Below are 17,681 nucleotides of genomic sequence, written 5' to 3'. Positions count from 1 at the left end.
GGTGGGTGAACAGGAGGAAGGAGGAGGAGGAGGAGGAGGCGGAGGCGGAGGCGGAGGCGGAGGCGGAGGAGGAGGAGAAGAAGAAGAAGAAGAAGAAGAGAGGAAGTTAAAGAAGGAGGGAGAAATGGAGAGAAAGAATGGAAGTTGTAAAGTTTAAAGGAATACATGTGAAAACTTTGGAACAATATGGTGCAGTATATATTTTAACAAAGCTCTTGTTTTTCTCTCTAGTACTCCCTTGTCTAAAGTCCTTAAATCCATTACTCTTCAACCTGGGTATACATTACAATCAGCTGGTGAGTTTTTAAAACTATGAAGTTTAAAGTATACACTAGAATTTTATCAGCATTTCTGCAGGGTAGGACCTAGCCATTAACATTTTACAGAATTCTCCTGATGAACCTAAGGTACAGTAATGATTTGAATATTCCAGTAGAAAGTGTAAGAGGTAGTAAATGTATTGATTTAAAGTCACTAAATTAAGAGCAATTCATGACACAATATAATGATTATACAACAATATACCAATCAGCATTACTACTGATTCTATGGTATGTCAACATGCATGCATCTATTTAGTAGTCATAGTATATGCAATCTCCCAATTTAACAATTAGTTTTTCTTTAAGATATGGACCATCTTCTGCTAGGACAGGAATATAACATGACAGCTATTACTGAAGAAAAGTGAAAATCAATACAATCATTTGGACAAGTAGTTTCTCAGTAGATGAGCCTTAACATGTACACGTCAGGATTTTTACCTCATAGGATATACAAAACAACTAATTCAAACTAAGACCAGCAAGTTACTTATAAAATCTAAAGCTAGCTTTGATCCCAAGAATTAGCTCGTGGTAGAACACTGGGCTGGGAGCTCAATACCCTGGGCCCAATTCCTAAACTGAAGGCAGAGCTACAGGAATCAGAGATATGGGAGTGGATGAAACTAAATTCTGAGTAGAAATCCAGGGTCAAAAAAACCCTCCTGATCTGTAATTGGGAAGTAGATTCTTAGGTATGGACACCAAAGTCATATGCAGCAGAGGAACCAAGTAGAGAAATCAGACCATTAAAACTTTAAGAAAAGTGTGCATGAAAAGATGTCTTTTGAAAAAAGGAAAAAAAGACCATCTACAAGTCAGACAAAAATATTTGTAAATACCATATTTGGCAAAGGTTTACTATCTATAAAACAAAAATTTCTCAAAATCAACCTTGAAGAGTCCAAAACAGATGCATATTCTAAAAAAATATAAAATCAGTAACAATTCCCTCATCACCACTTAGGAACAGTTACTCAATTCTTGTTATTCATTTGCATAATTTTCTTATTCAAAGAATGTATATAAGCTTGGAACAAGTAGTTCACATTTGTAATCTTAGCTACTTAGGAGTCTGAGACCTGGAGCAAAGTTTGTGAAACTCCATGTACAATTAGCCAACAAAAATGCTGGGCTGAAGGAATACCTCAGATCATAGGATTCTCTCAGAGTAAGCAAGCAGGGTAAAAGTATGAAACCCTGAGTTCTAAACCAATACTAATTAGGAAAAAAAATAGATGTAAGTTTGGCAGATCTGAGATCGGCTTTTAATTCTATTTTATTTTTAATCTAATCTATTTTTAGTTTTTGGTGGGTAGTTGTACAAAGAAGTTGCCATTCAACAGAATAGTTTAATAATACATGCCTGTTGATCAATCTCACTCTTTTTAATCTTCTCATCACCCCTCCCATGTCACCATTTGCCTCACTTTTCTTAAGTTTTAGATTATATATTGAATTTGTTTGCCATTTAACAAAGCAATTTATATATATATACAATACATTTTGATCTGGGTCACCCATTCAACAGCTTCATTCCCTTTCACCTACCCCTTTCCTTATTTTTCTCATTTCTGTGCCATATACAATGCATTTTTGCCTGCATTCCATTCATTTCACCTATTCATTCTTCTATTCTTTTCTCCTCACCCCCCACTCCCCCTTTGCAAGTACTGATTTCTTAGTACTCATTTTGTTAGGGTTTGACTTAAGTTCTCTAAAGCATTATACTATTTGTGTTCTCTATAGATTCTATTTTACTTAATTTAATTCATTTATAACCACTTGGATGCCACCCAGTGTACTTACTTGTAGATTTATAGGCACAAACTAAGTAGAAAGACCATAGAATAGGGAAGTTACCAGCTACCCAACAGATGAGGACCTAGTATCCAAAATATAAAAATTACGGCTCACAAAACTGAAACATCAAAAGATACCCTCCCAAATAAACAACAACTTAATAAATGGATCAATGGCTTAAAGAGAGTCTTCTCAGAAGAACTAAATATGGGCAACAGACATATGGAGAAATACTCATCATCTCTGGCCATAAAGAAAATACATATCAAAACAACACTAATATTCTACCTTACCCTCATTATAATAGCTAGTATCAAGAAAACTAACAATAACAAATTCTGGTGGGGAAGTCCCTGAAAGGGAACTTTATTATACTGTTTGTGGGAATTAAAATTTGTTCAATCACTCTGGAAAGCAGTGTGGAAGTTCCTCAAAAGACTAAACACAGAGCTTCCCTATGATCCAGCAATTCCACTTCTGGGCATCTATCCAATAGAACACGAACAAAGATACACTGAAGCCCCCACCACAACCATGTTTATTGCAGCATTATTTCCCATAGTCAAGATATGGAATCAGCCCAAACATCCCTTAATATATGAATGGATCAAAAATGTGGTATATATACACAATAGAATTCTATTCATCCATCAGAAAGATAGGTTTTTAAAACTGAACATTATTCTGACATTGTCCCAAGTTCTTCCATAAGTCAAAACATTATTTCTTTTTACTTATGATGTATATGCTATTGAAAGGTTCTGCACAGTTTAACCAACTGCCTACAAAAGAACATTTGGGTTACATTGCAGCTACAAAAACTAAACTGCTGTAATTTTTGTATTTAGGCTTCTGGGTGAAAGTAAGTTTTCATTTCTTCAAGAAAAATGTCCTGAAATGAGTTTGCCAGGTTGGATGATAGTGCATGTTTAGTTTATAAAGAGACTACCAAGAAATCACACAAAGTAGGCAAACCATTTCACATATTTCCAGTAGTAATGTTGAAGATCCCCTCAATGCATGCTGTAATTTAATGCTATCACTGATTCTTTACCTTTGGCCATTTTATAGGTATGAAGTTATAACTTGTTTCCAATTGATGCTGATGATACTGAAATATTTACATTCATTTGCTGTGTGAACAACCCCTTCAGTGAAATCTCCTTTTATATCTGGGACTATTTTTTATTGTATGATTGCTTTGTTGTTGCCTTTAAGTGTTTAAAGAGCTGTTTGCAAAAGAATATTGGTTTTGTCAAATATGTAATTGGAAATACTTTCTTTTATACTATTGTTTCTATATTCATCCTCATTGTAGGGTCTTTCACACAAAACTAAATACCTGTTTCCTTTCATGGGCTATACTTTTGGGGAACAATTTGGACTATACTTTTAGGGAACAATTTAAGAAATTTCTCCCTGGTCCCAGATCTGAAGGGAATTTTTCATGTTTTTATTTCTCCCTAAAGGTGTCAGATTTACAGTTTATATTTGGATGCATGATCCATTTTGAGTTTGGATTTCTTTATGGTATAAAGCTAAAACCAATACATTGTTTTGTTCTGTTTTATTTTTTATCATACTTTCTCTTGTTTCTTTTGCCTTTTTATTTCTTTTTATTGGCATACATTAGATGTACAAGGAGGAATTCATCTCATTCATCCTCTTCTTTTGTTTCTCTCCCCCCTCTAACACAACCCTCCAAAAAAAGATTGTTTTACTTCCTGTCATTCCTTTTATTATGACAAGTAACACTTGTAAAAAAAAAAAGGCTTTCATCATGGTATTTATACATCTTAATCAGAATAAACTTCACTATTACTTTATATTTACCTGACAATCAATGCCGATTGATCAGCAGCTTTTGGACACATTGTCAGATTGAGTTCCATATTCTGTTCCATTGAGCTATTTAATTTATCATCAATCCTGTTCTGATTACTCTTCCCATATAAATCTGCCTTTAAATTCATCCTGAGCTTAAGATAATAGTCATTTCCTATTTCAATTCTTCAGGTAAAAAAATGTTACTTCTCAAACTCCTTACTACATTTTAATATTTTAACTTAAAAGCCAACTGTTTTTCTTACGTAATAGAATTTCCAAAATATACAAGTTAATATAATCCAGGGCAGAGGATATGGATTGAGGCTATACTACAAAATAGGAAAAAGATTATATTGACCAAAATAGCTCTACTTTTGTCAGGGTAAATTAATTATTTTAAATAAAACTATAAAATATGTAGCAAAATTTGTATATTCAAAAAGGCTAAAATCATCAAGTAGCAGGTCTTTTGAACTGTGAAATTTCATGTGTTCAAATGCTTCCCAAGCATTATATGAGGCTTCCTGCCTGAAGTCCATAAATTTTTATTGTCTGTCTTAAAGCTCATAAACTTTCTTGAATGGTTTCCAATCATTTATTCTCTACAGAAACTAATCTGCAGAATTGCCTTTCTAACACTTACTTTGTTTTTGAACTGTGCAAATTATATCTTTGTACAAAATACTCAACAACTGTACATATTGTTTCAATTCTGCTCTCAAGTGGACATGCAATAATGAAACACTAATTGTAATTAGAATGTGTTAGTTGCTCAGAGTTTTTTTTTTGTTTTTTTTTTTGCTGGCCCCACTGTAGAATTTTATGATAGAAAACCTTATATTCAAATACCACCCAATAAGAATCCATGACTAAAACCAGAAACATCTTTTTACATCATTCCCTTCCCAGATCCACACTGCAGCTCAGCATGAAGCCAGGAGGAATGTCTAATTTACATGCCCATGAACACACACACACACACACACACACACACACACACACACACACACACACACACACACACACACAAGTATAGCAAAGATAAGCCTGACAATGTCACAAATTCCAATTCATCTGACACATTTACTAAAGGCATTTAAGAAATTATTCCAGTTATTCACTATCAGGTATCAAAGAATAGATATTGCTTCCAAACCTCTATACAACATAGCCATCAGTGTCCCTGTGCAGTGACTGGATAACACTAAAATTTCTAGGTTGGCAGATGCCTAAGATAAAATGATGAACTGTCACCTAATGTTTTTTTTGGTGATTCCACCAAGAAATAATTTCTCACAGAGGAGCATTCCTTTACCTGTTTGACATCATATGCCAGAAGGACGTACTTTAAATCTGGTGACACTGAATATCTAGATGCTTTGAAAGTTACCTAGGAAGAAAAAAAGAATGATTACTAAAAGAGACTAAATAACAGAAATCAACATATATTTGGATATTTGAATTTATTAATATCAAATATGAAATAGATTTAAGATATCTTTATATATTCAATTATATTTGTATATACTTATATTTATATTATATATATAGCTTTATATTTTATATAATTATATTTAATTATATATTTCATATACCTATTAAAATTATTGCATTTCTAATCACAAAGCCTCTAAAATGTGCATGTCATTCTTTTTTGTTTGTTTGTTTGTTTTTAATTGTGAAAATACTGTATAGAGGGGTTACAATTACATGGGCAAGATAATGAATACATTTCTTATCAAGCATTTTTGCCTCCTCCTTTGTTTCCCCTTCCCATCCCTTCCCATCTCCTCCTCTCACCCTCCCCCGGTCCAAAGTTGTAAAGTGTGTTTTTGGACATAATGTCTTGTACATCTCATTGTTGCAATGGGTCCACCTGTATCTCTATTTAAACAGTTTGTTTTTTCCCTTCCCCTCCACAAAATATACCAACATCAAATGCAATGAAAACAGGGCTTATACCGTGGGGGAGGGACATACAAAGCAACAAAGAAATCATCTTATAAATATATTAGAAACAATCACATGAAAGAAAAAAATTTGAATACTTATCTTGGTGTTCATTTCACCTAACATCCACTTATCTGACCTTTTTTGCTTGTCTCAGACATATACTAGTTATTGCAAATAAGAGAAACCATGAGACCTATGTTTCTTTGGGCCTGGCTTACTTCACTTAATATAATTTTTTCCAAGTCTTTCCATTTCCTAACAAATGGGACAATGTCTTTATACTATACATTGGCATATGTACAGATATATGTTTGGTTATAAAAAAGCAGACAAATATTTGGAAGTTATTAAACAGTTCATAGGAAAAGATTCAGAAGGAAAAATATCAGTATAGATTTCTATATACTCTTCCTTAAAGACTAATAATTTTATTATGAAAAAATAAAAGCATATTGAAATTCCTAAGAAGCTGGAATGCTTTTATATTTTCATGTTGGATTAATCAAAAGAAAAAAGATATCAACATTCTGTGTCATGATTTTCTGTGTCTGTGCTTTTATGTTTTTAAGAGTTGATTATTTATATTTAATGATGACACATTAAAGGAAGACTCTCTTTGAAGGAAATTCCCAGTGTAAAATAGATTAAAACACAAATATATAACTGATTCTTTTGATGCCAGACAACAAATATAATAATCCTGTGCCGGACTGATTTTGGAGCCTACAATTTAACAATTGAACAGAATTGGTAACGGAAGGAATTTAATACATAATGAAAGTGAAACACATGAAGGGACAGAAATGACTTTAGAGGAAATGGAAGTATTTGTCTAATTCACATTTGAAAATAAGATAAGCAAATTAGGTTGACACATCACCAAAACACTAAAAATTCCAAACAAAATTAAAATGAATGAGCATCTTAAGCAAACTACAAAGTTTTCATAGTAAACATGTACATCTTAATTTAGGTAAATAGCCACAGGTGTTTACCAAAAAACAGAAAAGGGTAAAATCAGTTTCTGCTTTCTTTGCTTACTTCCGTCTTTCCCTCCACCCTCCTTCCCTTCATTTTCCAAACCACAATGGCTAACATAGAATCTTAAGTTATTAATATATAGAAGGTTTCAATGTTGTTTATGGTCTTTGTCCATGTCTCTTGACACACAGTGCAAAAACAGTTGGATTTTCTAAGCAATAAATATATCTTCTATATTTCAATGCAAACTTTCAATCATACTTGAATTTATGACAATGACACAGGAATAAAGTAAAGAGATGGGGCTAATTTAGAGCTTCAGAATTGGCTGGTTAGCAAATCAGGTCAACCATGTGAAAATAGGTTTAGAGCCTTTAATAGAACCCCAAGGTTTGAAAGGGGAGTTTTAGTTCAGTCTTGTTTTTAGTGATTTAAAAATCAAGCATGTGGGCAGGGAAGGTGGCTCAGTGGTAGAGTGCTTGCCTCGCGTGCATGAGACCCTTGGTTTGATTCCTCATCACCACATACACAGAAGAGATATCCACTAGGAACACATCACACCTGCAATGGTCCGTCAGTGTGTATTACGTGGGCAAATCAGTGGTAGTGTGTTTGCCTTGCATGCATGAGGCCCTGGGTTAAATTCCACAGTACCACATAAGCAGAAAAAGCCAGAAGTGGTGCTGTGGCTCGTGGTAGAGTGCTAGCCTTGCGTGGAAGAGCTCAGGGACAGTACCCAGGCCCAGAGTTCAAGCTCCATGACCACAAAAACAAAAAAACAAAAAAACAAAAAACAAGCATGCCTAATATAACACATTGACATAAAAACGTCAAAACACCCATATCAAGCGTTGAAATAGAAACAGCAATAAGAGACCTTCCAGCTAAGAAAAGTCTAGGACCAGATGGTTTTACAGCAGAATTCTACAAGGCCTTCAAAGCAGAGCTCATACCAATACTCCTCCAACTCTTCAGTGAAATTGAAGGAGAAAGTTCAATACCGAACACATTCTATGAAGCCATGATAATCCTCATCCCAAAACCAGGCAGGGACTCATCAAAGAAAGAGAACTATAGACCCATTTCTTTGATGAACATTGATGCAAAACTTCTCAACAAAATATTGGCCAACTGACTTCAACAATTCATCCAAAAAATCATACACCATGATCAAACAGGATTCATTTCAGGGATGCAAAGCTGGTTTAATACACACAAACCAATTAATATTATTCATCACATCAACAGGAGCAAGAATAAGAACCACATGGTTATCTCAATAGATGCAGAAAAAGCATTCGACAAGATCCAACACCCCTTCATGATGAAGGTTTTGGAAAAATTAGGAATCCATGGAACATTCCTCAATACAATAAAGGCTGTATATGACAAACCTACAGCCAGCATTATACTTAATGGTGAAAAACTAAAGCCAGGAACAAGACAAGGATGCCCACTCTCTCCACTTCTCTTCAATCTAGTATTAGAATGCCTAGCTACAGCAATAAGAAAAGATGCAGACATAAAGGGGATCCAAATAGGGAAAGAAGAAATAAAACTCTCCCTCTTTGCAGACGACATGATCTTGTATTTAAAGAATCCCATAGACTCCACTCCCAAATTACTCAAGCTGATTCAAAACTTTGGCAAAGTAGCAGGGTATAAAATTAACCCCCCAAAATCAATGGCCTTTCTGTACGCCAACAATGAGAAAAGTGTGGCTGAAATTAGGAAAGCAACTCCATTTGTAACAACCCCACCAAAAATAAAATACCTAGGAATTAACTTAACCAAAGAAGTGAAGGACCTCTATGATGAAAACTTTAAAATCTTGAAAAAGGAAATCAACACAGAACTTAAAAAATGGCAAAACCTCCCATGCTCCTGGATTGGCAAGATTAACATCGTGAAAATGGCAATACTTCCCAAGGCTATCTACAAATTCAACGCAATACCTATCAAAATTCCAAGCTCATTCTTCAAGGAAATAGAAGAGGCAATCCAAAAATTCATATGGAACAATAAAAGACCCCAAATAGCAAAAACGCTCCTCAATGGAAAGAACACTGCTGGAGGAATATCAATACCAAATTTCAAACTCTACTATAAAGCCATAGTAATCAAAACAGCTTGGTATTGGCATAAGAACAGACCTCAGGACCAATGGAATAGAATTGAAAACCCAGAAATGAACCTACAGACCTATAGCCATCTAATCTTAGATAAGGGAGCTAAAACATTGGAATGGAACAAAGACAGCCTCTTCAGTAAGTGGTGCTGGCAAAATTGGTTAACTACTTGTAGAAAACTAAAGCTAGATCCTTATATATCACCCTGCACCAGAATCAACTCCAAATGGATCAAAGACCTCGAAGTCAAAGCAGACACTCTGAAAACATTACAGGATGAAATAGGAGAAACCCTAGGTCTCCTTGGCTCAGGCCGAAATTTTCTGAATAGAGACCTGGAAACACAACAACTCAAAGAAAGGCTGGACAAATGGGATCGCATAAAGGTGCAGAGCTTCTGCATGGCAAAGGACATCGCTAGCAAGATCAATAGAAAGCCCATGGATTGGGAAAAGATCTTTACTAGCCTTACAACAGACAAGGGTCTCATATCTAAAATATACTTGGAACTCAAAAAATTAAACCCCCCAACAACAAATCCTCAAAGAAACAACTGCCCAATAAAAAAGTGGGCGAAAGACTTAAAGAGAAACTTCTCTGAAGAAGAAAGAAGGATGGCCAATAGACACATGAAGAAATGCTCAACCTCCCTAGCCATAAAAGAAATGCAAATCAAAACAACATTGAGATACCACCTCACTCCAGTTAGAATGGCAAAAATCAAGAACTCTAACAACAACAGATGCTGGAGGGGATGTGGACAGAAAGGAACCTTACTTCATTGTTGGTGGGAATGTAAATTTCTTCAGCCACTTTGGAAAGCAGTATGGAGGTTCCTCAAAAGACTCCACATAGAACTCCCCTATGACCCAGCAATCCCACTTTTGGGCATTTACCCAAATGTTTACAAACAAGACCACACTAAAGCTACCAGTACAACTATGTTTATTGCAGCATTACTCACCATAGCTAAGATCTGGAACCAACCCAGATGCCCCTCAGTAGATGAATGGATCAAGAAAATATGGTATATATACAAAATGGAATTCTATGCCTCCATCAGAAAGAATGACATTGCCCCATTTGTTAGGAAATGGAAAGACTTGTAAAAAATTATATTAAGTGAAGTAAGCCAGTCCCAATGAAACATAAGTTTCATGGTTTCCCTTATTTGCAATATCTAGTATATGTATGAGTGAAGTGGAAAAGGTCAGATAATGTGATGTTAGGAAAATGAACGCTTAGATATGTATTTTAATGTTTTTTTCTTTCATGCATGTGTTTCTAACACATTTATAAGATTATTTCTTTGTTGCTTTGTATGTCCCTCCCCCCACAGTATAACCCCTGCTTTCACTATATTTGATGTCAGTATAACTTGTGGAGGAGATGGGGAAAAATAAGTCATTTTAGGATACAGGTGGACCTGTTGCAACAATGAGAAGTACAAGTTGTCATGTCCACACCGAGCTTTACAATGTCTGTGCAGGGGGAGGGGGGGGGGTGGATTGGGACTGGGGGGGGTGGGGGGAGGCTGGGAAGGGATGTGAAGGATAAACAAAGGAGGATGCTGCAATACTTGATAAGAATTGTACGCATTATCCTGCCCATGTAATTGTAACCCCTCTGTACAGTATGTTCACAAATAAAATAAAATAATAAAAATTAAAAAAAAAAGAAAAAAATCATCAAAACAAAACATCATGTTTGAGGATTGAGGGAGAATTCTAGGTTGGTCAATATATCAATGTGCTAGGCAGGTGATGTTCCCTCAACTGCAAAGTCAGAGGCTCCTATCTTCACAATCCATTTAAGCATTACCCTGCCTACATCTTTATCAGTCTCAAGGCCTGTAATATGCAGCCCAAGTCAAAAGTGGGGGCAGTTTTGTTGAATTGGGCCCCTTAATCTGTGTAAGAATTGAAATATATTTGTATTATTAAAAAAACAAAATTACAAGCTATTTTCTCTATGCTAATTGGCTTTAATTTTAATTGTGTATCATTTAATTTCACAAACTGGAGTATGCAATCTGATGGTCTGAGCAGGGGAAATTCTATTCAAACACAGAAAATAAGAATGAAAACTCAACAGCTTGGCTATTTCAAAGTTACTTTGCTTATAAAGCAGATTCAGAGACGAAACAATAGAAAACCCAGTTACTATCAGGTAACTTCATGTTAACTTTTATGCGTTATGGACTAATACAGGGAGGGCATCATTATAATGGCAATTGAACTGTCTTTTTGGAAATTTTATTTAGCTCTTATTTCTCCTGATTTGATGGAAGGTCAAATAAACAAGCTAGTTTTTGATGAATATTTTAGCACAGATCACACCATTTTATTTTTATTGTATTTGTGTGTGTGTGTGTGTGTGTGTGTGTGTGTGTGTGTGTGTGTGTGTGCATGCACATGTTCATGCTTGTACTGGGCTTGAACTTAGAATCTGGGTGCTGTCTTTTACTGATCCTTAGAGGTCAGTCTCCTGAGTAGCTACCATTATGGGTGTGAGTAACTGATGCCCAGTCATTTTGATTTTTACTCAGATTTGAAGTTAAGGACCTAAGTACACACAACAGTTCCAAGATTATTTTTCCCAAGTCATGAGGCTTGAACTCTGAGTCTGAGCTCTTTAGCTCAAGGCAGGTGTTCTACCACTTGAGCCACAGTAACACTTCTGGTTTTCTGATGGTTAATTGGAGATAAAAATCTCAAAAGGACTTTCCTGCCCAGGTTGGCTTTGAACTGTGATCCTCAGATCTCAGCCTCCTGGGATTATAGCCATAAGCCATTGGTACCCAGCTTCTGAAATTTTTATTTATTATTATTAAAGAATTGTTGTTGGACCAGATAGGTTGTTAATCCCTGACCAGAAATAAACAATGAGCACAGTGGATAATCAACTGGCAATGATATGTATAATGCTTTATACTATTGGTGTAAAGACATTTTAGAAATCAGTGTGATCATTGGTAATAATTACTTTCAAAGTTTTTCATTTTCATTTTTTTAAAGATCCATTTCAACCACATGTCAGTGGCTCATGCCTATAATTTTATATACTCAGGAATCTGAGATCCACAGGATTTTGGTTGGTGGCCAACCCCAGCAGAAAAGTCCATGAGAGACTCATTCTCCAAAATAATAAGAAAAATGCTGGGGTGGAAGTGTGCCTCATGTGGTAGGGTATCAGCAGACCAAGTGTGTAGAAATAAATAAATAAATAAACTCATTTCAACAATGAAAAGAACAAGAAGTTTAGCAGATATAATTTATTCGCCATGTATAATATAATCTTCAGGTTGCTAAGAACTTCTTAGTTCCTAATGTTCCTTGGGGTAATCTGTGAGAAAGGCACCCTCATCTATTCTCCTCTTTGCATTAACTTATTGTATATTGGAATTTTATAGAAATTGGTCTGTGGGGACTGAAGGTAAAATTGAAGATACAAGGTCATCTCTCCCAGCATTACAGAGGTAGATGTACTATTACTGAAAGGTATTACTCAGGAGACAGAGGCCTATTATCAGTTTAAAAAAAAGAGTTAAGAGGACATGTCATCATTTCTGTCCTATGGGAGCTAGGAAAGTAGTTCATAGCTCTTAAACCTGTCTCAAGGTCAAAGAAAACCAAACATAACAAGACAGTCAAAGAAGACCACCTTTCATATGCCTCACATTATCTTATCAGCATGATTTTTTTCTTTCTTTTTCACTTTTTCTTTTTAAAAAGCTTCCCTCACTGAAGTCTGATTTATTTAAAGGAACTCTCATCTCCTTGTTCTCCTTCAACCCCATGTGATATTCTTCACACAAATTAACTTCACACTTTCACAGGTGCCTCTGTGCCTCAGGTAACAACATTTTAGTCTCTTTTACAGTTCCTACAATTATCCAGTCTGGCACTTTATTAATTATCACTATACTCCCTCCAGCTTATGGCAGCAGTACACAATCTGGGAAACTCTCCAAATATCTTTTCAGGGGCCCACGAAGCTAAACGGTCCCAGAATTTAGCGAGGGATTTGCAGGTCAGTGGTGCTGTACAGAGATTCACTGGAGATACAATGTAAGAGACACACTCTGAAAGATTCAGGAATGCTGAGTGTCTTAGGAAAATTCTTCTTAGTATAAACCATTAATGTTATCTTCCATTGCATTTGGGAAAGTACTGTTTTCCAGAAACCACCAAGAGACCCTTTATTAACACTGACCCAATGAAGGCAGCAATACCTTTGTGGTTGAGTCTCAGTGTGATTTGTTTTCAAATTAGTGTTTTTGGAGGATGATTGCTACCAATAATGCTATCATATATATGTGTGTGTCTGTGTGTGTGTGTGTGTGTGTGTGTGTGTGCGTGTGTGTCATATTTTATGTATATGTGTGCGTAATACATATATATGTATGTATATATACATATATATATTAAACCACTTAATTACCATTGAAATGAAAAAAATGCAGAAAAGGTTTCTACATATGTATATGCTGTTATATTCATCTGGGATGTGTAGCAGTGCTTATTTCACTCCAAATTCCAGCGGGCTTTACTTCTGTATTACCTCTGACTCAGAGACAAAGAGGATTGAGCAGATGAAAAAGCATGTGCTTGGTTTACTAGACCAAGTAAGGAACACAATACATCCGGTTATGTTGGAAAATGCAATGTGCACTCAGCAATTTAGGAGCAAATTGTAGTGCCACATTAGTTTGTGTTATTTCATTCTCCCCAAATTCACGAACTGAATACTCACCATGCAGCAAGTACTGTGGTAGCCATTGTACTAACAGGTAAAGTCACAATTGGAAAACAAAATCCACTATAATATTTCTATCTATGCCAATTCAGCAGTGAAAGAGAAGCACAGTGATCAAGTACAGTGATCTCTGTAGTCCATGGTGGAGAGGGACCCAAAAGTAAATGCCTGCAGGTACTAGCCATAAAGGGCCATAACATACCATCTGGGTAAGAGCTGAGGACACATGGAAGAGGAGCCCTTTGATTACACATAATCATTGTCTCATAGGAAAATATAAACACAGGGTTGTTTTTTCCTCTTTATTTTCTAGAAAAGTTAGAAATCAAGACCCAAAATAAGTATTGATTTCTGGATCATAACACATTCCTCTAATATATGGATTCTATTTTTCCTAGGGTTTGCTAGATTGTTACATTTTGCTAAAATCATAATTGCCATAAGGATGAATGTGGGAGAGGACAATGCCTTGAAGTTTTAAATACAAAACCCTCCCCCTTTCTTAAATTTGATGATACTGTTAGTGATGAAACTTTCACGAAAAGCATTTGCAGGAAAATGTGAGACACCATTATGAATTTTCATTAATATTTCTGTATACCTTATTACACATGGACAGCATGGGTATAGCAGATCACTCTTTTTGTTTTATTTACTTTTATGGGGCAGTACTGAAGGTTGGGGATTTACCTCAGGGCTCTTTATGTATGTTTAGCAGATAGTCTTACCACTTAAGCCATATCTGTAGCCCCTTTTACTTGGTTGTTTTCGAGACAGGATGTCACTTTCTGCCCAGGGCTGCATAGACCATGATCCTACTCTTTAAGCTGCTTCATGGTAACTGGGATGACAGATGCACATACTGAACTCTTTCACCTGGGCTGGGCTGGAACCACGCTGGTCACTATTGTGACAAATGGTAGATCTCATGTCATATTGAGCTCATGATGCCAAATAGGAGGCATTAGTGTCAATCCAGAATTGCAAGGTCAAGAAATGAAGGCAGAAGCAGGGGGTAAAACAGAAGAGGACTGTTGAGAATTGGACACACAGGAGAAATAAAAACCAAAACCAAAACCAAAACTAAAACCAAAAACAAAAATAAAACAAAAAACAAAAAAACCAACTTTTGGACAATGTTTGAAAACAGAGAAGGAAGCCGGGCACCGGTGGCTCACATCTGTAATTCTAGCTACTCAGGAGGCTGAAATCTGAGGATCGCAGTTCAAAGCCAGCCTGGGCAAGAAAGTCCGTGAAACTCTAATTTCCAATAAACCACCAGAAAGCCGGAAATGGTGTTGTAGCTCAAGTGGTAGAGTGCTCACCTTGAGCTGAAGAGCTGAGGGACAGCACCCAGGCCTTAAGCTGAAGAGCTGAGGGTCAGCACCCAGGCCCAGAGTTCAAGCCCCATAACCAACGACAAAAAAAAAAAAAAACAGAAAAGGAAGAACCTATATAAAATATTAACTTTCAAGTTGTTAACCCTGAAAGAAAATTGCCACCCTAACCCTGAGGGAATGACAGAAAAAAATACTTATTAAAAATTAAAATTGTAAGTTTTAGTTATGCTGTGGTGCAAAGTCTCTAAAAGGTATCTGGTAGGAAATGCTTAGGATTTGCAAATAAAAGCCTGGGTATAAGAGATTTATCTGTAAGCAGTTAGAATGTTTTAGATGGACACTTAATGTGTAATGCAAATCCATCCCTTTACATAATAAAAGGCAAAATCCCTCAACGGAGGTGCTTTGAAGGATTGGTCACTAACACTGCAGATATCTTTAGCATTATTTGCTCTTTTATCCTTTAAATCTACAGGTTGGCTTTTTCCTTTGAATGTGTTCCATACAAGCCCTTGCTGTAACAAATTATTTTCTCCATTCTACCTATTCAAATTGTATTTCCCTAACATTTAATTCTAAGACTCCTACTTTCTTTCCTCCACTCTTAGCTTAAGTGCTTCATCTGACCTCACATGTATATTATTATTCATCTAACAATTGATCACTGCATCGTGATCACACTTCTAGGTTGTTTGGAGCTGCAATTTACATCTTTTATTGCCACAGTAATGTCCCTATTAAGAGCCTTCACTGCAATGATTCACTTTTGTCAGAAACATTATAACTAGAGGTGGAAATAGGATAATGATGGTGTTCTAAGATGTCAGATATTAAAGATCATGGCAAGAAATCATTAAACACAAACTGAAATGTCACAAGTGCCAGAAAATATAAAATATGCATTGCCATGACTCGAGGCTGAGAAAGCACTGGGAGAGATGAGTTGATGATGTGATTAAAATTAACACAGTAGATAGGAAAGACTCCTGTGCCCTAAAGTTTGGAAATGACAGAGGCAGAGGGACTATGAGGAGAGAATGAGTATTACTCCAGATTTCTAGAATACATTAGGTGATATATATCTTTACAGATATATATCTTGTAATATAGAGAGAATGAGTTATCTATCTATTTATAAATCTATCTATTATATACATATATATTCTAGATTTTTGGAGTAAGCCTTTGGTAATATATATCAATTTCTACATCTATCTATCTATCTATCTATCTATCTATCTATCTATCTATCCATCTGGATTTTGAGAATAGATAGATAAATTGCTATTTATCTCCAAATAGAAATAAAGATTCAAATATCTATAGACATATATTAATTTATAGATAGGTAGGTAGGAAGATAGATTAGAAAACATCATTTTTGCTTGAGCTGATAACTCTCTAAATCTGAATATGTACACACATATATAAACAAGAATGTAGGTCCTTAGGAAGCCTATGAGCTTTTTTTCTTGTCTCTTTAACCTCCACCCCATTATCCCTTCTTCACACATACCAACATATGCATGCACATAAATGTACATGTACACACACATTTCGTTATATTTAATTTATTTGAAATACAATTCACTTCCTGCCCAATCTCATTATTAGCTTAATAATACTATAAAAGGTTTAGATAAGACATTTCTAGCTCTAGAAAAATAAGATATTATTTTAAAATATGTATTATTATGTATTATGCGTAAGCTTTTCATAGCACAGACTATAAAATAGTCCAATCCCCTGACTTAAACAAAGGATTTTAGATAAGCCAGTTGGATTTAAGCAGGAGGAAGAAGGGACACTATTCAGTTAGGATAAAAGGAAAAGTTTGCAGAATCTAGAAACTAAGATGTTCAAATTACAGTACAGTGTGATACCAATAATTGGGTTTCCTTTTACTTCTGGCTTCAAACAAGAGGAAAGGGAAGAAGCAAACAGGTTTATATCTTCTGACTGTAAACAATAGCATGATTTGTTTCCCATAGTCATAAATCTGTTTATGTGATGGGAATTTTAAAGTCAAATGTTTTCTTGTGTATCTTTTCATGTTCTCTTTCCCTAACTACCCAATAAGGAAGGGGCTTAAATTATATTTCTTTGTGGTACCACTACATCCATCCTTGTTTTAAAAGACAATGGTGTCACTCTTCTCATTTCTTTCTTCTTTCCCTCCCTCCATCCTATCATCTCTGTCTCTCTGTATCTCTCTCTGTCTCTGTCTCTCTCTCTTTCTGCATTATACACTTATTGATACTGGATGGTTTTATGAAATAACTCTTTACAGAAAATGGTACAACTACGATGTAATTTTTTAGGTTATTAAATCAGTACCTACTAACCCATGCACAATAGCTCACAGAGCTCTTCATTGTTCAATAAATGTGGTGAGACAAAATAATATTCTATTGATTTAGATCTTAGGCCCTACATTAAAAGATTTAAAAATCACTGTAGGCTTTCACAGAAAGTGAAAATTAATGGTCACTGAATTCAATTAATAGTTTAAAAAGCAGAGTACACAAGGTGCCTTTGGGCAGAAGTATGCCAATAATTTTCCACCT

The 17,681-nt window shown here is 35.5% G+C and overlaps 1 protein-coding gene across 3 annotated transcripts in view; it reads right to left on the bottom strand.

The window, feature by feature from the left end:
* The window catches only part of Dpp10 (dipeptidyl peptidase like 10), a 1,479,312-nt gene that overhangs the window by 318,651 nt on the left and 1,142,980 nt on the right, over window positions 1-17,681 (bottom strand). For all 3 annotated transcript variants that reach the window (XM_070024402.1, XM_070024396.1, XM_070024410.1), the window contains exon 5: window positions 5,269-5,343. In XM_070024402.1, coding sequence (XP_069880503.1) covers window positions 5,269-5,343 — 75 coding nt within the window. The remainder of the gene's footprint in view (window positions 1-5,268; window positions 5,344-17,681) is intronic.

Source organism: Dipodomys merriami, unplaced genomic scaffold, assembly GCF_024711535.1.
Source record: "Dipodomys merriami isolate MVZ:Mamm:240054 unplaced genomic scaffold, mDipMer1.0.p SCAF_1, whole genome shotgun sequence".
NCBI lineage: Eukaryota > Metazoa > Chordata > Mammalia > Rodentia > Heteromyidae > Dipodomys > Dipodomys merriami.
This window is presented reverse-complemented; position numbering and strand designations above follow the sequence as displayed.